We start from the raw sequence: 20,632 nt of genomic DNA, 5'->3' as shown, positions 1-20,632 counted from the left end.
CTCATTTGGCGCGAAAGGAAAGCAAAAGTACCGCCCTTTCAACACTACTGCACCGCTTGGATCAAGCCAGTCAAATTTATGTCCACTAAGTAACGGAAATAATTCTTTCAAGGTAAAAGTTTACGAAATGGAAGACATACAATATGCCGTAACCTTGGCAGTTTCCGTTTAATGTTGAAAATCAAACATAGCGCTAGGTCATCCGCACCAGTTTTTTCTTTTAATAACTATCTAGATGATTGTCAACGTTGAAACTTGGCGTTATCGAACTTGATATTCGTTTTGTTTGCAATTAAACAGCACTTCGTATCCTCTGGAATATCTTCGTTCCTGCACTTACAGCCAGTGTGACTACATAATTGATTCCTGGATAACCACGAACTAGTTCTGTGTTTGTCGAACGTGTTCTATTTCGTTGAATTCCGAATTTAAATTGTTACTTTGTCACAGATAAAGCGTTGTCCCTCTCCTTGGAAACAATGAGCAGGTAAGATGCTGGACTTGTTGCTTCTATTTGTTAAGCAGTTGTACTTTTTGCATGCACACCACGTGTTCACTTATGAACGCAGAGAGACGTAGAAGTATTCACATACAGTACTTTCCGTGCCTCGAACATTGAATAACCTCATTGTTGGTAAACCTTTTGGCAACACCACTTATATTCTGTCGATCGTTGGTATCCAAAGTCATTTTTCGCCCTCGGTAGTGATGTGGCAATGATGCCATGTAAGCAACAACATCAGAGCACACACTAAAGCCGAGTAAGGGAGAGGGGAAAACGTCTTCGTTTTGTTTTTTAATATTCGTAGGTCTTTAAATCATAGGTTAGAACGGTGTTCTGAGAACACACCGTAGCCGAAATGTGTGTGATTCAAGAGAGAACGATAACAATATTATGACTTGTTTTTCTAAGCAGTATTGAATTTTCTGGCTAACTTTTCTCTGATGGTATCTAGTCACTATTCTTACTTGGGTGTATATATGCATGGCGCCTGGAATTGCTATAATGTGCTTTGGTGTATTTTCCAGCATTACTTAATTTTAAAAAACATTGTAGCTTCAAAAGAAAACATTCCCAGACCCTATACACAATTGCTATATTAGATTTATAACAGAGTATGCAGTTCATTGCCCATTGGTAATGTCAAAAAACGTATTTGTAAATACAGCGACAATTTTAACTTTTCATCAAAAAACAGTAGAAACGACTTGCTCCTTCTGTTTAATTTGTTTTCTCTCTTCCTCCCCATCTATCTCTCTTACCCGTTCATCCTATACCTTTCTGTGAGCAGTATTAAACAAGAACCTCGAAGTGTTTCTCCTCACTGCCCCAAACCGGATGAGTCTGAGGAGCCACTGGGAACAGCAATGGAGACAGGAGCTGCTAAGGGTGAGTAATGAAAGTACATGAGTCTAATCAGAAAGCTGACAATGCCCCCAAAAGTGAATGAGTTCAGCAAAAAAAATAAGATTCTCACTCACTAGCATTCACATCCGAGTATGATTTTGGTTGTTGTTTGGTTTGTTCCAAGATACCAGCGTGAAAACTGAGAATATGGCTTCTGAACTAATTGTCACCAAAGAAATGGAGGAGGTGGAGCAACATCTGATGGCAGAAGGAGAAAAGAAAGAGAAGGAAATGATGGACGAGGTTTGTTGCTAATCAATCCAACCAATAACTATGATTACATACGGCACCACTATCTTGAAAGGGAAACATTTTATTGACTTTTTAGTGTTTGTATCGGGTCTCTGGACTGCCCGTTCACCCATCGAGTGAAATTATATAATGGAAAAAGAACTGTTTTGAGCTTGCTTTTTACCCATCCATTCACTCATCTCTTTGAATTCCTGCTCACTCTTGCTCTCCAAGCAGCAGCCCCTCCCAACCCAAGAAAACAACTGGGTCCTCACTCGTGTATGTCATAACCTGTGTCCAAATTCACAAGGCTGGGTCCAAGGCCGAATTGGTCGGCTGCATGACGTCACTCCCGGCGCAACTCGACAGCACACACGGACTTACATATGAATGGATTGCTAATGCTGTTTGTCGGTAGCGCGTTGACTGACGGTCCATTCATGTAGTGCGTGCTGTCGAGTCATGCAGCCGAAAAATTTGGCCTTCGGAGGACACGGACATAGTCACTTATGTACCGCCCCTGCAGACGAAACCCGCCCACTTTCTCCGTGCCGGCCCGCCAGCAGTGTCCGCCAAATCCTTTCACTTTTGCATTAGATTTGAGAGAAGATTGCCAATGTCAAAGGTCAATGACAGTTGGCCGTCTTTAAGTCCCAGAAATGTTCCATGTGCTGTGGCTGACGCTTGTGTTAAACGACAAGTGTATTTCGGTGGCTTGGCTGCTGTGCCAGTGTCAACGCAATCTTCTTTATGGGTGCATGCTTTAATTGTGCTGTATGTGTTTTTATGTGAGGGGATTTATAATCTCCTTTAACAAATCAACGGTTTGTGTCATGATTTGGAACAACTAGGCTCAGCAGTCGTTGAACAGAGAGAGTCATGAAATCCGGTTCAAAAGACTGCAACATTTGCTCCAGAAGAGCAACATCTACTCAAAATTTCTGCTGACCAAAATGGAGCAACAACAGAATGAGGTACTGTATGTGTCAATACGGCATTTCTAAAATTGGGAAAATGAATCTTTTTAAGTTATTAGTACTCAAAACGGTTGGTCCTTAAAGATTGTACTTTGATTTGTCTTTCTCCTTACCAGGAGAAAATCAAGATGGAAAAGCTTGAAAAGAAGGCCAAGAAAGTGAGGAAATATTTGTTCTTAACAAATTTATCATAAGATTGTCACTGGCGTAATAAATTTAATTATCTGTTTGTATTTTTTTTTTGTGCAGAGTGCCAACAGCACGGGGCCTGGAAAAGGTAGGTGCTTATTTATTTATTGGGGCGGCATGGCTCAGTGTTTGAGTGGTTGTGGGTTTGTCCTTGAGCAAGACACTGAACCCTGAGTTGCTCCCAATGGGCCTAGCAGCAGTCGACCATTGGTGTGTGAATGTGTGTGTAAATGTGAGGCGTTGTAAAGCACTTTGGGCACCATATGGTGCAGGAAAAAAACCCAGACATGAAAAGAAGTCAATTTGCCATTTAAACAGAAGAAATGTACGTCATATGTTATTTAGTTCTATGAGTGGCACTTTGGTGCCTTGATTGGCACGTCCGCCTCTTAGTTCTGTAGCGCAGGGTTCGATTTCAGCTCTGGCCTTCCTGTGTGGAGTTTGCATGTTCTTCCCATGTCTCCGTGGGTTTACTCCAGGTACTCCGATTTCCTCCCACATTCCAAAAACATGCATGGTAGGCCAATTGTCCACTCGAAATTATCCGTAGGTGTGATTGTGGGTGTGAATGGTTGTTCATCTATGTGTGCCCTGCGATTGGCTGGCAATCTGTTCAGGGTTTACCCCCCCCCCCCCCCCAACCCCCGCCTCACTGCCCATTGACAGCTGGGATGGGCTCCAGCATTCCAGTGACCCTCGTGAGGATAAGCGGTTCGGAAAATGGATGGTTGGAAATTGTGTTTTTATGTTTTGACTGTTTTTTCCAAACCAGATAAAAAGAAGAGAGCAAGAGAAGATGACTACAAAATTGCTGATGTCATGTCTAAAGAAGTATGGTCCCATTTGATTCTTACTACATTTTTCGTGTTAGGTTTTCTTTTTGAATTTTGCTTTATTTTTTTCTGCAGGAAATCTTGTCACAGGCTAAGAGAGTTAAAGTGGAGGAAGCGGTAATATGTGTTGCTTTTTTACTTTCGACCTCAACTTTTCAGATTCCAAGATGAGATGTCAAAGTCTGTTTTGTTTAAACCATTGTAAAGCCTTTATGAACGTGTCTTCAATTTCATGTTAGGAAGCGTCCCCAGCCGAGAAGAAGCTTGATGCCAACATTATCGAGAACATGAGTGATACCAACCAAGACATCAAGAATCGTTTGACGGAGACGGTGCGAGACAATGCCAAACATCTGCTGGACCCCGACAGGAAGGTGAACGGTGAGCCAGTTCCTGCTCAACAACCACAGCTCTTCACCGGTGGGGTCATGAGGTGGTACCAGATCGAGGGCATCGAGTGGCTTCGAGTGAGTAGTTTCAGCCTAATTGGGGGAAAAAGTGACTTTCCCCCAAAAAACCTTTGCTGTCTTTGTTTTTGAAAGAAGCGTTTTAATCTTGAACTCACCTCATTCAGTATCTGTTTTCATAACTTATTTGCATAGTAATTGAATAATTATGTAATCATACACACTTGCATATTGCATAACATTTTCCCCTGAACATTGGAACTAAAACATTTGTTACTGTTAGTGGCCAATTCTGGCCACTATTTCAACATTTGATTTTAAGCTTATAGATTACTTTTGAAAATGTAGCATGCATCTGTGTGTGTGTGTGACCACAAAAGTCTGCAGGAAAATGTTGTGTTCGGTGGGATGTGGAAGCGACACAGGCCTTCTCTTCTGTCGTTTGTCTTTGAGTGTATTCCTCCTGTCGTCTTCGAATTGGGCGACATAAATGCTCAGCTTGTGTTTAGTCTAACCACAGCATTACAGTTGAGTTTCTGCCTTGATGCCAGATGTTGTGGGAGAATGGCATCAACGGGATCCTCGCTGATGAGATGGGACTTGGGAAGACAATCCAGTGTATCGCACACATCGCCATGATGCTTGAAAAAAAAGTAATGGGCCCGTTTTTGGTGGTGGCGCCACTCTCCACGCTGCCCAACTGGATCAATGAGTTCAAGCGCTTCACACCAGAGGTAAGAGGGTGATCTACTGACTACATTAATCACACTGTTAAATATTTCATTTCTTGCTTATTAAAAGTGGATTGGTTGTTTGTTGATAGTGCTAAAGGTTGTCATGTCGCCCGTAGTCTTGTCAGTGATGTGGCAATTGTATGCTTCAAACTATAGTAGAACTGCACCCTCGGTTGCGTCAGGGAAGTAGGGATGTGTGTGGAGTCCTGTTGCATGCGCGCCACCGTAGTCTTGTGTTGCCCATTCGTTCAGACATTTTTTGTTGCATGTCCCAAATTACTAATGGTCATGGTACTCTCAAGGGTTACAATAACTTCTGAAAATGCTTGCTATTCATTCATTGCCTAACACTGCAAATTCAATCAAATTCCAAATTACTGACCAAACTAACTCTTGTCAGCTAGCTCTTCTGTTCACTGCCATGACATTACGGTGAGCAGTGCACATGAACAGCGACGCGCTTTTTTGCATTGCAGAAATCTGAAAAGTCACGATACCAATCAAATATCAACTTTGGTTTATCATTACAGCCCACAAATACAGTATATTTTCGAAGTAAAATCATTCATCCTAATTTCCTTTTGTCCTGATATCATCTGTCTTCTAGGTGTCTGTACTGCTTTATCATGGCCCGCAAAAAGAGAGGGGCAAACTGCTGAAACACATGCGCAAATCCCAGGGATCCCTCAATATGTGTCCCGTCGTCGTTACCTCATTTGAGATTGCCATGATTGACCGAAAGTACCTTCAGGTATCCTCTATATTCTATCTTCTTCAGCTGGTTCAAACATTTAATCAATGTACTACAAATGATGGTTACCAACCAAATGGAAAAACACATTTCTACTTTTATCTGTGATCAAGACCGCTTTTTTTTTTTTTTTTTTTCGTCATTTAAAAGTACAAACTTACCTAGCACTGTTACCAAGTTCACACCTGTCACCCCCCCTTTTTTCAGCGCTGTCAGTGGAAGTACTTGATTGTAGATGAAGGCCACAGAATCAAAAACCTCAACTGTCGACTAGTGCAGGAGTTGAAGATGTTGCCCACTGACAACAAGCTGCTGCTTACCGGGACTCCACTACAGAACAACTTGGCTGAGCTCTGGTCTCTTCTCAATTTCCTCTTGCCTGAGGTCTTTGATGACCTTAAGAGGTAAAAGTTCTACAATAGTACAATTGAATTCTCAACAGTTCAGTGTTGAACAGTAAGCTATTTAAAAATTTAATGGACTAGAGCAAACCTGGGCAAAGTACGGGCCACACCTGGCACCCTCCACCCATCTCTCTGACTGGACCTCGCAGTCTGTATAGAGTAGCAATAAAACAGAATATGGAAGCGCTTATATTTCAAAAGCTATGCTGTTCTTTGTATGCGCCAGTGTGTGTGACAAGTTGTCAAGAGAAACACTTGGCTTCGATGTCGGCAACTTTTTGACCCGTCTCTTGGACTAATCAAAAAAACAAAACGGCAACAGCTTGTGATAATGCGAGCAGTGTTAGTAACTTGCCTCTAAAGGATTTAGGAGTCCTAACGTTGAACGCTGAATATGAGTTACATGGTAGTTGGTGTTAAAACTGTCAGCACATGTTAAAAATTAAGAAAAAGGAATTCACACTATTTTTTTAAATAAATGTTGATTAAATTGTGATAGAATTGTAAATGTGTATACCCCACTGAGGTGAACGCACTTTTTGCACAAATTGCTGTTCTCTAAGGTGTGTAATGGCAAAATAAACAGGTGTTTAATCTACATTTGCTGGTTCAATTACCATTTGTATTTTAAACGGTCCTCTTTATTCTACTGTTTATATTTCGACATCATGAGACCTAGATGACACCTAACAATTGATAACGGTCTTGGGATGAAACGGTCTACCAATAAACTATGCTAAAATCTTAAACAATTAGTCTTACCTTTTCAGATTGTAAACATTGATGCTACTGTAGCTGTAAGAGCGTGTTGTGCTGTGTTCGCACACGTTGGCCCCTTGAGTGCTTATTTTGTCAATGTATTCAAGGAAATAATGAAAAGCTGGACAATTAGTAAATGCCTTGTGAGGTCACAAATGAAATAATTTACCATTTGAAATTGCATGAAATGCACAATGAGGTTTCTTTTGTGTGTTTTCTTTTACCAATTTGCTGCAAAATCAAACTGATGACAATAGTAATGTAACCTCTTTGTTACTGCGTAGCTTTGAGTCTTGGTTCGACATTGACACACTCGGCGAGGCAGAAAGTGTGGTGGCTGCGGAGCGCGAACGCAACATCCTAAGCATGTTGCACCAGGTGAGTCCCCAAACAAATGTACTACTGTACTCAAATTTAACCGATACCATTTTTTTAAATTGCATGTCTTGTTGAGTTCAGACTATTGTCCTTTTTTTATTGTCTTAGATTCTGACTCCATTCTTGCTGAGGAGACTGAAGACTGATGTGACTCTGGAGGTTCCTCCAAAGAAGGAGATCATTGTTTATGCCCCTCTGACAGCCAAACAAGAAACCTTCTACACTGCTGTGGTGAACAAGACCATTGCAAAAGTGCTTGGTCAGCATAAGGTATCTTTGTTAATGACTTTAAGGACTGTGGACAATGTTGGAACCTTTGCTACGTACATCTAAACGTTAACTGGTGTTATCACTACATGAAAACTGGTAGTACTCAATCATGATTGCAGCCAACTAGAGACTTGCCTGTGTGCAGTGTAGCGTCGCCTCTGGCCTTTGTTCACACGCAGCAGCAGCAAACAAGTCTGCCGTGTGGAAATGTGATGATTTCAGCGAGATTTTGAATTTGCACATGCCATAAAAAGATACTTAGAAAGGGAAGTTTGTCAAAAAGCTTCAAAATAACCAATTTTTTGGACGCTCATGGCAAGAACCAAAAAAGACGTGAAACGTAAGAAGCTTGCGCAGACCATAAATACTTTTGATTGGACTAAATGACCAGCCTTTGTCAGTGGTGGAAGACACTGGGTTGCGCTCTTTCACTTGGAGCACCTTGTCACAAATTCACAGACGTAGCCTTGCCGGAGCTCCACCAGGCAGTATACTAGGAAGGCGTGTCATCCTCCATAAGTTAGCCTGCTATTTATTACAGCAAATCTTGCACACCTCTCAACAGTAAATATTAAAATTTCTCTTCCATGATAGCATTACGGCATCATTGATTATCTTTGAGGTTAGTCGAAACAAGACATTTGCCAACATCTGTTTTTACGTCGGAAAATTGTGTTCAAAACCTTTGCCTGTTTTCTGACATTTTACAGACCAAACCAGAAAATGAATCCTAATTTGAGCACTGTTGATTTGAAACAGTCTTGTTTTTTAATAAAAGGATGGACATTTAAAAAATAAAATAAAAATCTGATTCATTGATTATTAAAATAAGTTGCAGCTCTAAAATATATTGAACATTTTACCAGCTAATTCATGTGGTTGGAATCTGTATCTGCAGATATGACTTGACTCATGGATGCATGCGTGTTTTTGGAATGTCACTGGGGAAACCTAAACAATCATCATTTCAACATCTAAGCTCTAAACAGTTGTTTTAATGGATATTTAAACCAAGAGCTCTTGACTGTTATATAAACATACTTACCGCCACTTCACTGTGTTACTTAGATTTGATTATGGTTTACTAAATGACTTACAAATTGTGCATTTTTAAAATTGCAATTGGTTTTCATTGTTACTAAAACTAAAGTTTTAGAAAGGCTTTTCTTACTACCTATCAAACACATGCTCGTCAATAACAGTAATAGAAACAAAAAGATTTTTGGTGTGCTTGTTTTCAGACTGAAGCAGCTGTGATTTTGACACCGGATGGCAGACCAAAGCGTCGCAGTCGAAAGATGGTAAACTACGGTGAAACGGAGGATGATACACCTTCAGGCTTAGAGCAATATCTGGAAAAGCTCCAAAAAGAGCGGGCGCATAGGTCAGGAAAAATAACTTCAGTCTTCTATAAAGTGTAGTCATTAGTGTCTTGCATCCAATAACATGTTGTGCCAGTCATATTAAGTTGCTCCCACGTCCTCCTCTGTCAGCTCCTCCCCAGTGCTGGACATCCGGTGCCCTCTGGATGCTCAGATCAACCTAAAGATGCAGAATATTCTCATGCTGCTAAAACGATGCTGTAACCATCCTTACCTGGTTGAATACCCACTGGATCCAGCCACACAAGAATTCAAGGTAGAATACATTCATGTTTAGATGAAGTTGTTTTTTTTGCATGATGGGTACTTGCAAGAGTGTTCAATGCGAATACACAATTGAGATTTATTAAATAGTTGCCAATTTGACAGAAAACACTATGCTGTAAAACTATTTATCTTGTATTATCACTACCTCAAAATGTAGTTCTGATTACTTTTATAGTAAACCACACTTTTTTTCTTATTGATGTTTCCTGTTGTTGTTTTATCTCCACGGTATTGAAAAATGGTATCAGGTATTTTCCTTGGAATCGATATTGAGTTTTAAATTTTAGTATCGTGACAATCCTAAGATCCACAGCTCATGACCATAGGTGAGGGTAGGAACATAGATCAACGGGTAAATTGAGAGCTTTGCCTTTTGGCTCAGCTCCTTCTTTACCACAACGGACCGTTACAGAGTCTGCATCAGAGCAGCCGCTGCACCGATCCGCCTGTCGATCTCACCCAAGATACTTGAACTCCTCCGCTTGGGGCAGTATCTCATCCCCGACCCGGAGCAGGCACTCCACCACCCTTTTCCGACGGAGGACCATGGTCTCGGATTCGGAAGTGCTGATTTTCATCTTCATATCAGTCACTCTCTGCAGTCTGTCAGCTTACAGTTCAATGGAGTGTTGTTGTAGCAGGCAACTCTCTACTGGTGCTTCGTCATCACCTCCGATCGGCAGCTGACTACGATTTCACCCAAAATGGCACCCGGTTGCACGTTGATTAATTACTTAAATTTCTTATTCCAAAATGAAATATTAAAGCACCGTGTTTTGACTAGTGCTGGCATCTACAATGTATTTTGCTTTAAAAAAAATTGGGTGTTTACAGTATAGTTTTTCCCCTTTAAACGCATCCTGTTTGGCAACTTGGTTGCCCATTTACGGTGGCTCTGTGTACATTGGAACAGTTTTCCTGTGCCGCAGAGTTTGATATAGTCCTTCTGTTGACATGAATATCTATGTTAATGCCTGTAAAAAGAACACGGTTTGAAGGGGAAGAGACGTAATAGAACAATCCAGGCTACCTTCCAACCAGGAAGTACATTGAAATTAAAGGACAGCTGAAGCATTAAGGCCACAGCAAGGCTCTCCGAACTCGATCAATATGCCCTCGCTGGCATGTGTATGTATGTGCTGCATTTTTTTTCTCTTGACATCTCCCCATCCTTGATGCAGATTGATGAGCAGCTGGTACAGTGTTCTGGGAAATTTCTCATACTTGACCGACTTCTGCCTGCACTCAAGGAAAGAGGACATAAGGTAAAACAACGTCACGGTTTGGATAACAGTGCTTGTGCTGTCTGTTATAGTTTTTCTGTAAAAATAAAACCGAAAAAATATCTCTTGTCCAACGCTAATTGAAGCTTAAAGGAGATATTTAGATTTCACCCTACATTTGTCAGGTTATACAGTTATAGAATTTTATCCAATCAACACGTACTTTTCCTTTGCTGTACAATTATTTTCTCCACTGCTTCTTCAATATACCGTATGTTGTGTCCACCCCTGCTAGACCCTGGAACAACTACTTCTGTATTTTTTTTTTATTTGATCAATCAAGCATTGCTAAAACACGATACAAACCCTTTCAGAAATCCAAAGTTTAAAATGATTAAATTGGCAAAGATGAGGAGAAAGACTGTATTTAAAGCTAATAGTGTCTTTGGAGATGGGATAACCTTTCCATCTCGGTTTTGTGGTCACGGTTTTCGGTTTGTTCAGTACACTTGAGCTTTTGTTTGGTAAAATGTGAAATGGAGGATTCTCAAAGAATTATATTCAATGTATTTTTGGTAGTTATTTTATTATTATTTACATATTTGTATTAATCAGAAATGTATCTTTTTGACTATTCATAACCATGCCAGCAGTCCAATAGTGATGGCAAATGGTATTGATATTGGATGGCAAAAGGTACAATAAAGCTGTGTACCCACCAGAGGTGGGAGTAAGTCAAATATGTGCAAGTCTCAAATGAGGGAAAATAAATCAAGCTCTAAACCATGAAAACATTTTAATTGATGCCTTTTAGCGATTGTTCACTTCATATTTGCTCTAATACATGAAAAACTTGACTGTTGTTAAGGTACTCATCTTCAGTCAAATGACCTCCATTTTGGACATTCTAATGGACTATTGCTATCTGCGTGGCTTCCAGTACAGCAGATTGGATGGCAGCATGTCCTATGCTGATAGAGAAGAAAATGTGAGTTCAAATAAGACAACTATAAAAGTGCAAATTTAGGATGGATAAAAGTACTATCCCTGCTACATTTTCTTTTCCTTCCAGATGACAAAGTTTTCCAAAGACCCAGAGGTTTTCATTTTCTTGCTCAGCACCAGAGCTGGAGGGCTTGGGATCAACCTGACAGCTGCTGACACTGTCATTATTTTTGACAGTGATTGGGTAGGTCAACAAGAGGGAGTCTATATTTTTGGAGCCTTGAGATGAGGTTCACATGCCAGTGGTATTCCTAACAACGATTTCCCTATCAAATGGAACGGAACACAGTTTACATTCCGGGTATGAATTTGAACATGATTTGTTCTCAGAACCCCCAGGCAGACCTGCAGGCCCAGGACCGCTGTCATCGCATCGGGCAAACTAAACCAGTGGTGGTGTATCGTCTGGTCACAGCAAACACCATCGACCAAAAGATTTTGGAGAGAGCCTCAGCGAAAAGGAAGCTGGAACAGATGGTCATCCACAAGAGTTAGTCCATTTGTAATAGGCACGAGCAGATCTTACATAGTTTCAGTGGCTACCATTATGCCAAGCAAACAATCAATTCATTATGGCAGTTGATTTCTTATAAATAGGTACATATGTCATCTCACATTTATTAACTCATTCACTCCCAGCCATTTTCACTGAAGCAGCCTTCGCTCCTGGTTGTTTTACAGATTTTTGCAGGGGCCACAGAATATTGTTCTATTGCTATAAAAACATGGATGCGACCAAAATAAAGATTAGAGTCTCTTCTTTCATTTCATTTTGCAGAAATTTGCAGCATGGCACTGGCTGATCTCTTATACCCTGCTGCCACCTGTTGGCCGTTTTTTGTAATAACTACCATTGCTTTAAGCGACCTCCATGTCAGAAGCTGAATCCAAGCCTTCTGTATGCTCTAGCATTAAAAAAAACAAATGTATTAAATTGGGAGTGAAGGACAAAGTATTATAAACCATATTTATACATTTTCAGTTTTAATAAGTTGAAATATTGAATAAAATTAGCAATTTTATTAATTCTTCTTTTCTTTTTTTTCTTTCTTTTTTTTAACCCAGATAAGTTCAAAGGTGGCAGGGCAGAGTTGAACCAACCTAAAAGCTGCATTGATCTGGATGAGCTGACGGAGCTGCTCCGCGCCAGGGGCACTGAGAAGTAAGTTGTGTATATATACAGTACCTATTAAATGCTTTCACTTTTCTATACCGTTCGTCAGGTTGGCTGTCTTTTTCTTTCTTTTTTTTTTGTATTTATTTTTATTTTTTATAAACCTTTCCAGGGAGTTGAAATCATCAAGCGGGCAGGTGATCAGCAATAAAGACCTGGAGTTTTTATTGGACCGTAGTGACTTGCTGGGTAGGTACTCAAGAATTAATTCTAGAAGGAATTATTTTGTAGGTCAACATATATGTCTAAAAGTCTCCAACAAAGAAAGCAGTGTGTTGAACCTGGCCGATTATATAATTTGCTTCACAGATCCATACGGTTAAGAAGTAATAGATGGTTAAAAGACAGGCACCTAAAAATGTACTCGGTGATAGTTAAACGAAGCATCCAGTGTGGCCTAAGGGAAATAAATGATGTAAATCAAAAAAATTTAATTGAATGTTTTAAAAATGCAACATTTTTAGATAGAGAACAATTGTTTTTGTTTCAAACACCACAAGAATGAAATTAAATGTGGTTGTGTTTTTCTGATAAAATGTAACCTTGTGGAATTCCAGACAAAGAAAAAAGGGGAACAAGAAAGGAGAAGGTTGGAGTCTTCAGAGTCATGGACACTGCTCAGTCATCAGACATCGCCTTGACTTAAAAAGACCTGGTATTGTCACGTTCATAACATTCCCTCAGAAGTAAACTGAAGCAATGCTCAGGTGACTTCCGACTGCTGTTGCGTTGAGTTCAAGAAGACGTTGTTAAAATATGATCTACTGTTTGTAGGCTGTTTTATTGTTCAACTTTAATGTTGACTGATTTGATTGTACTCTTGTTTTTACTTCCAACTGACACTTTTTTTTACCTCGTGAACTTTATTCCTTCTGCCTCACTTTATCCTCAACTCGTGCTGCAGTGCACTCTGAAAGCAAAGAATATTCACACGCTCTATGCAGCATTTACACCTCAGGGCACCTGTAAAATCCACAACAGTTATATTTGCGTTAAAAGGGTTGTGTGTTGACTGGCAAAATCAAGATTCCTCCTTATTAAAGTTTTATAAAGATTATTTCTTAGTTATGTGTTACTACTGTTTTCATTTGGAAGCCTTTTGGTGCCATCTGACTTGTAAAGTATGTTTAGTGAAAATGACCCATTTGTCATGTGATTTATTTTTTTCAAAAAATATTTTGATTGTTCATTCTTTTTCTCCAATAAAGTTGAACTTTGGTAGATTTTTTTTCACGTTCAGTGAATTGCCATTGACAAACTCCACCAAGCCTGTGACCCATTGACTCCCCTAGACTTGCATTCTTCATCTGAAATGTCTGTTCAGGTTTTGTCTGTACTGGACGTTTCTCCTTTCACTCTCCTTTTCAGGAGGTCCAATTTATGCTTGGTTTCGGGCCCGGTTATTGATTTGGCTAGCCCTTCCACTTTTCCACCTGATCAATTCCTTTGTTGATTTGAATTGTTGCATGATGATTTTTCTCCTGATTAGTTTGCATGCATTTTTCAGTGAATTGACAGACTTTATTTTTGAAACTTCAGAATTAATTCTTTCGCTGCTATCATGACCACATGACCATCTGATTATGATTCAGTAAATATCCTGCAAATAACAAAATTCCACATATAATTGATGCCCATTGAAATGCATTGGGGGGGGGGAGTTGTAACGCCCCTAAAATTAAACAACAAAAAACGGTTTGCACCCCTCTAAAAAAATTAATTAATCTGCCAATGGTGCCGAGCCGCGAGTATTCAGTTTCACTGTAGTAGAAGAAATATTTAAAATTTGCCCTGCCAAAGTAATTTTTTTTTTTAAATAACCAATATTAAAATAAAATAACATTTTAATTAACAAAATAAAATTAAAACAAAGAAGATACTTTTTAATAAATGGAAAACTGAAAGTAAATCTTAATGTTTATATATTGGGCTTAAATCACGCAACGTATCACATCAAGAGTATTTTTCCACAGCTGGAACAACCCGCTGGAAAAAATTAAAATATTTGGAAATATAATCAGGGGCACTTAAATGGTGGCAGATGTGTGCTGACTCCCATTCAACATGAGTTAGAATGTTTGATTTCCTCTCTTGAAAGGATTTTTGGGGGAATGAATCAATTGAGTTGTACACATTATAGGTCACATTAATGGTGGGAAAAGATTTTGCAATGGTCTGATTGTTTTATACCACATAAAGCCGGCCTTTGAAATGGGGTGTGTAGACTTATCCACTGAACATAATGTACAACGTTGTATGCAGAAGGAAAAGCAAGTACAGTGCTTCTATTGCAGCTGTCTTTCTTTGTGAGCTTATATATGAATGCAAAAAGGCAAAGGTGTGGTCACATTGTTCAGGTGTCAGGTGATTCTTTTGTACCTCCTACCTGGCAAACTGCAGAAAGGACTCGACTCGTACCTCTGTGCACTGAATGGAAGCCGCTGATTTGCCTTCAGGATCAGTAAATATTAGCACACCCCAAGTACTAGTCTCATCTTCTCAGGCGGCAGCTGTTTGTTGTTTGAACTTTAAATGATGGAGCGTCTGAAATTAATTTTGCAGTATTTCCAATCAAACTCTGAATCAATCTCCAATGGGATTTGTATCGTCCTCGCCTTGGTCAGTGTCAAACTTTACACCAGCTTCGACTTTAACTGCCCGTGCCTTCCGCAGTACAACAAATTGTACTCTTTGGGAGTGATGGTCGTTCCGCCCATTATCCTTTTCTTCTTGGGGGTCCTGGTCAATCGACATACGGGCGTCATGATGGATGAGTGGATGAGACCTACTGGGAAACGGTCGAAAAATCCAGCTGTGGTCAAGTAAGTCCAACTTTTTATATTTATCATTAACTGGAACGAATGAATGAATCTTTATCATTGCACGTGCCCTATGCATAGAGCAACAAAATTGACTTAATAGACACAACCCGAACCGGTCCAAGAAATATGAGATCTTAGATGAGAAAGGAAGGAAGGTGGACAAAAAATGTATTAAGAATATTCAGAAAAACAATAGGGAAAAAAATATTCTGAAAAAGTAAAAAATAAATAAAATCGACCTCTGAACTATAAGTGACTTGTTGCAGACACTTTTCCGCATACCTTCAATATGTCAATTGATCGGCATGATTTTAGTAAGCTAACAGTTACATTTCTACGGAAGCGTATTGCATGCGAGAAAGTGTCCGCCAACAAGTCACTTGGAGTTCAGAGGTAAAAAAAAAAAAAGTTTAATAAAATAAAAATTACAAATACTTTTTTTTTTCATTTTTTATAATTTCCCCTGTTTTTCTGAATATTGTTTTCTGACGAATTTCCCCATTTTTCAGAATTTTTTTACGACAGGAAAAAAATGCAGTAAAAATATATTCAGAAAAACAGAAAATTTAAAAAAACATTACACACAAAAACAAAGCCCCCCCCCCAAAAAAAATGTCTGAAAAACAGGAGTTGTTTTTTTTTCAAGTGAATGAAATACGCTTATGTAGTATATTGTATTGTTGTTTGCTCTCTAACCTCTGAGGGAAAAACAGTTTTAAAAATATTTTTAAAAAGCTGAAAATTATTTATTTTATAAAACAGGGCAATATTTATCAGAAAAAAGATAAAAATTAATTATTCAGAAAAACGGAAAATATATATATTTTTTATATAACAGAAAAAATACTGTACTCAGAAAAACGGGGAAAAAAACAAAGCTCCCCCAAAAATTGTCGGAAAAACTTTTCTGTCTGTATTGTATTGTTTGATCGCTAATCACTGAGGGAAAAACTAAAAACTAAATAATTTAAATCTGAAAAACAGCGAATAATATATATATTGAAAAAAAATGCTCAGAAAAACGGGAGGAGTTTTGTCTGTTTGGATTTCACTCCTAACACAAACAGAATGTGAAGAAAAGAGCACAAATATTCGTCTCTTTCTGCAGATATTTATTCTCTGCCATGATCCAGCGGGCCATGCTTGCGCCAATGGTGTGGATCCTTGTCACCTTGCTGGATGGGAAAATATTTATCTGTGCCTTCAGTGTGAGTGTCGATCCTGTACTCTTCTCAGGTACTGTACATACCGACAGTAAACATATGTGAAAATAGTATTCTTTTCTGTTGTATGTGGTAGATCATAATTGCGTAATGCCCTCAGGTATGCCCAACAACACTGGACTGGATGTGATCAAAATAATGGCCAAAGTGCCCTGCAAGGAGGACATCATCTTCAGGAATCGCTCTTTCCACAAAGCAGTGTCTCGTTACGTTCGCTGCTATTCACAAGTAATCGTCAACATACGTTTACACCCACATCATTTATTTCCAGCACAAGTAATTGAGTGTCATTTCTGTCACAGAGCCAAAATTCCAAAGGAATTCATTCATTGAGCATTCACAGCATGATGAGTCGTATTTCTGGTTTGAACACGAAGGTTCTTACTTCAGCGTTGTATTTCACAAAGCAGGTTTAGTGAGAACTCTGGGTCAAGAAACCCTGAAATGTGGGAAACTCTGCGTCTTCCGTTTCAGAAAGGGAGGTAACTGAAACCAGAGGGAAAAAGGTAACTCTAGCCTGTTTCATAAAAAGAGGTCATTTAAGATCTCGGTGAGTTACCGTAGTAACGTGTTCCATGAACCAAACCTAGTCGGTTGCAGGTTTTTCACAATGAACCTCGAGGTTTTCTCTGTCCCCGCCTCCTTTCGGGCACACACGACATTTCATTTCCTCATTCATAAAGTTAAGTGTTTGAAATGGAATTGTTAACCCGTTATCAGAAAATTCATTTAAAAAATGTTTTAGCATCATTATTACTAATACTGTATTCCATTCCTTTCAAGGCAGTTGGCTGGTCCATCCTCCTTTTCCTGATTGTACTGGGAGCACTAGGACGACTCATCAAGCCTTGTTTTGAAGACCACGCCACCTTCCTGCAGACACGCTACTGGAGCAACTACCTTGATGTGGAGCAGAAGCTCTTTGACGAGACCTGTGTCCTCCATGCGCGAGACTTTGCCCGCACGTGTGTTGTGCAGTTCTTCGAAGACATGAGGGAGGATGTTGAATTCTGTCCTCCTCAATTCGCTAAACACCTGACAAAGGACTGGGAAGAGGAAGAGGCGGAGACACTTCATGGGTTAACAAAACAAGAGCAAGTGGACAACTTGATAAAAAAATGGCACTTCAGTAAACCTGAACTGGATGTAACCAAAGCTGCCTACAGAACCAGGATGTGTGTTACCTGCAAGGACGAAAGGAGAAATCTACTATTCTGATGTATGGGACCTTACTTGTGGGTAAATGCTTTGTGCCATTATAGTGTCATCAGTAACGTAATACTGTACACATAGAAACAGAGGTGGCAAATCCAGGTCCATTTGCCTTTAGCCCCCTGTGCTAGCAAGCTAGCTCCCAAGTAGGTAACCGGGAACCCGGCGAGCTAGCTAGGGAGCTTGCTAGCTAGCACCTGGGGCTAAAGCCAAACGGTGGCAGGGTTTTTACTGGACCTGGATTTGCCACCTCTGCATGGAAAAATATTACTTAAAAACTGTTAGCTTGTTGTACTGTATTTGTCTGATGCTCTTCTTGAAATTTTAGACTAATAATTAGCTGCTTGTGTTATTTCACATTGCTTTAGGAAGGTTATTTACTAGTGCTGTCAAAGTTAAAGCGTCAACTCATTGATTAATCACAAAAAAAATATCGCAATAATCATGTATTAATGCAGATTAAATACACTATTAATTTTGACCTCAGATGATCCTCTAGTTTGACAGCGGATGGTTACATTAAAGGTAGCACAGGTTGTGTTTGAGCATAACTACATTAAAAATGAAGCATTTATTAAATGTTTGCGTATGACATTCAGAATATTTGTTCGTGCCAAACTATTGAGGTCTTTTTTCATGTTAAATGATGCAAGTAATTTACTGATTAGGAAAAGAGGAGGATGAGTGTGTACAGTGGGTCAAAACATGACGAAGACATCCTCATAACATTAAATGTCGAAAGACTTAGCACATAAGTGCTCTTCAAATATGGCAGGCAAAAAATGTTGATAAAAAGTATTTTTAATTAAGCGATTAATCGTCATTAAAAACTCATTCAAACCCCAAAACGTATAAATACACTTTTTTTATGCAAGAGCATACAGAAGGCTTTGATACAGCTTCTGATATGAAGAGGTGGCTTAAAGCAATGGTAGTTATTGAAAAAAATAAGAAAAAAATCGGCCAGCAGGTGGAAGCAGAGTATAAGAGATCAGCCAGGGCCATGTTGCAACAAGGTTTGTAAATAATGATGAAACTTAGCTATATTCTAATGCTAATTTCTGCAAAACGGAAACAGATACAAATATACTTTTTTTTTCCTGCTGAAAGAAGAGACTCTAATCTTTCATTTAGTATGTTTTTTTTATAGCCATAGAACACAATATTCTGTGGGCCTTGCAAAATCAATCAAAATCCAGTAAAACAGCCGGGAGCGAAGGGGGTTGCTTCAGTGAAAATGGCTGATGTGGTTAATCTGATTTAATAAATTAATCGTTTGACAGCTCCAGTTATTACAGAAGTGTAATTGTAACCTGCTAAACTCATTCCATAACCAGATTGAGGATCATTTTGCTATTGGAACGAACACCCAGGAATGTCCAAGTTTTAGCCATCTACTTGTTGAGGTGAATCTGAAGAATTTTTGAGTTATTTCTCCATCTTGATCATTCTATCCACTTTTTGAAGACCACTTGTGCCACTGCATCAAAAACAACTCCAGTTGGTTACCTATTCACCAGCAATTTCCAGATAAGGGATCAGGTCCTACCCCTTTAATTTTCGTTACAAATATATCAATATTCTTTGTCAATTTCATACTCATATATTTCTAAAATGTACAATATAATTTTATATGCAGTGAAAAATAATATATAAAATGCATACATATACATTTCTGCTGATGGTGACAGTTTAGAAATGAAAAATGGCGACAAATAACTAATTTAAAATTATATTTGACACCATAATTCTTGTGTTTTGCTATACTGTCTACCTGTTGCCACTGTTTAATAAATAATTTTCCCCACTGTGGTACTAATAAAGTGTTATTCTAACTATTCTATTCCAGGCAGAGTAACTCATATGACACAAACACTTTGAATAGGTGAAGGCGCACGCAGTCTTGTCATTTTGCATATGTGGGAAATCCGCCCACAGGTTCCCGTGGAAACATGCAAAACGGCATTTGAAACTTAATTCAAAAGTTTTGGTTAATTGCTCTGACAGCAATTCTGCATTTAGTCAAATGTTCATAATGTGAACATTTTCGATACATTTTCTCTTGAAAACATAAATACACCATCTGAGAGATTGTATGATTTAGCCCAGCTCATGATCCAAATCATATGACATAATGTGGCAAATGTGGCAAAGTCATGAGGTATGATTGCTCCTTTGTGGTAGTAGTATTGTACATACATAAATACATTTTTAGTGTTTCATTGTTAACAGTGTTATTTTAACACTGTTAGGATAAAAAGTTTCACTGTCAGAGTAATTTTCCTTGAGTGTTTGTATTATGTTTCGGTTCTGTGTTTTTTTGTTTTTGTTTTTAACACTGACACTAGTGCAATACACTCATAACTGTTTAAACACCAGAGTTAAGTGGTTTGGCAGAATTAAATGTTTAACACTGACACTAGTTTAGAGTACTTTCAACACTACATATTTTTAACACTATACAGTGTTGGAGTAACATTGGTTAAGTGTGAAAGAAGTAACATTTGGAAAAGTGTCAAATTTACACTCATTGGTGTGGACACAGTTAAACACTTTTCTAGTGTTAGATTTAACACTCAGTGTTAATCTAACACTGGGGATTTTGCTGTGTAAGGGCACAAAAAAAAAGAAGAAAAACTCAGTTACTGTCAGATGTATAGATTTGAAGTAGGAGATACATATTTTATTGCATTGCTGTACTCGTAATCCCTCAAGGGGTAATTCAACTCATACTCACTGTAGAGCTTTTGTGTTGCTCACCACAGAGAAAACCTGAGATGTCAGCGTGAAAGGGGGGTGGGGACAGTTAGGGCGTAGGTGATCTTTGGATTGTGCACTCCACATATCGAGTAAGTACACTTATAATTTTAATCCTTGATTTTTTTTTTTTATTCCGGGAAAACTACATTACTACCATTTTGTTAAACTATTGCATTCAGTGAGCAAGCTTTACCAGTTCCTGACTTGGCTCTGCTTGCACATG

At 38.9% G+C, this 20,632-nt stretch overlaps 2 protein-coding genes across 4 annotated transcripts in view; both read left to right on the top strand.

Moving 5' to 3' along the window:
* The first annotated feature begins 192 nt into the window (after positions 1 to 192).
* On the top strand, positions 193 to 13,613 carry hells (helicase, lymphoid specific). Its single transcript, XM_086093776.1, has 23 exons — positions 193 to 487; positions 1,293 to 1,390; positions 1,533 to 1,651; positions 2,491 to 2,613; positions 2,733 to 2,774; positions 2,866 to 2,893; positions 3,578 to 3,636; positions 3,714 to 3,755; positions 3,878 to 4,105; positions 4,597 to 4,779; positions 5,387 to 5,530; positions 5,738 to 5,934; positions 6,978 to 7,071; positions 7,180 to 7,341; positions 8,583 to 8,725; positions 8,835 to 8,979; positions 10,172 to 10,255; positions 11,082 to 11,201; positions 11,286 to 11,402; positions 11,549 to 11,708; positions 12,284 to 12,380; positions 12,505 to 12,581; positions 12,950 to 13,613. The coding sequence occupies exons 1-23, from the start codon at positions 480 to 482 to the stop codon at positions 13,036 to 13,038; spliced, it is 2,559 nt and encodes an 852-aa protein (XP_085949902.1). The 5' UTR covers positions 193 to 479; the 3' UTR covers positions 13,039 to 13,613.
* Positions 13,614 to 14,804: 1,191 nt separating this feature from the next.
* calhm3 (calcium homeostasis modulator 3) overlaps positions 14,805 to 20,632 on the top strand; it is a 28,655-nt gene continuing 22,827 nt past the window's right edge. For 2 of the 3 annotated variants that reach the window (XM_086093166.1, XM_086093167.1), the window contains exons 1-4: positions 14,805 to 15,214; positions 16,323 to 16,450; positions 16,538 to 16,665; positions 17,221 to 17,676. In XM_086093166.1, coding sequence (XP_085949292.1) covers positions 14,925 to 15,214; positions 16,323 to 16,450; positions 16,538 to 16,665; positions 17,221 to 17,655 — 981 coding nt within the window. In that variant the 5' untranslated portion in view covers positions 14,805 to 14,924 and the 3' untranslated portion in view covers positions 17,656 to 17,676. The remainder of the gene's footprint in view (positions 15,215 to 16,322; positions 16,451 to 16,537; positions 16,666 to 17,220; positions 17,677 to 20,632) is intronic. The other variant, XM_086093165.1, reaches the window with a different exon arrangement.

The sequence above is a fragment of the Leptonotus elevatus genome, chromosome 13 (assembly GCF_054856555.1).
Source record: "Leptonotus elevatus isolate MCC_2025b chromosome 13, RoL_Lele_1.0, whole genome shotgun sequence".
Classification (NCBI taxonomy): Eukaryota; Metazoa; Chordata; class Actinopteri; order Syngnathiformes; family Syngnathidae; genus Leptonotus; species Leptonotus elevatus.
The sequence above is the reverse complement of the archived record's forward strand: the minus strand, read 5'-3'. Positions and strand labels throughout refer to the sequence as shown.

Coding starts and splice junctions, on each gene's coding strand:
- hells (XM_086093776.1), top strand. Junction 2,775..2,865: donor TTGAAAAGAAGGCCAAGAAA/GTGAGGAAATAT, acceptor TTTTTTGTGCAG/AGTGCCAACAGCACGGGGCC. Junction 7,342..8,582: donor AAGTGCTTGGTCAGCATAAG/GTATCTTTGTTA, acceptor GCTTGTTTTCAG/ACTGAAGCAGCTGTGATTTT.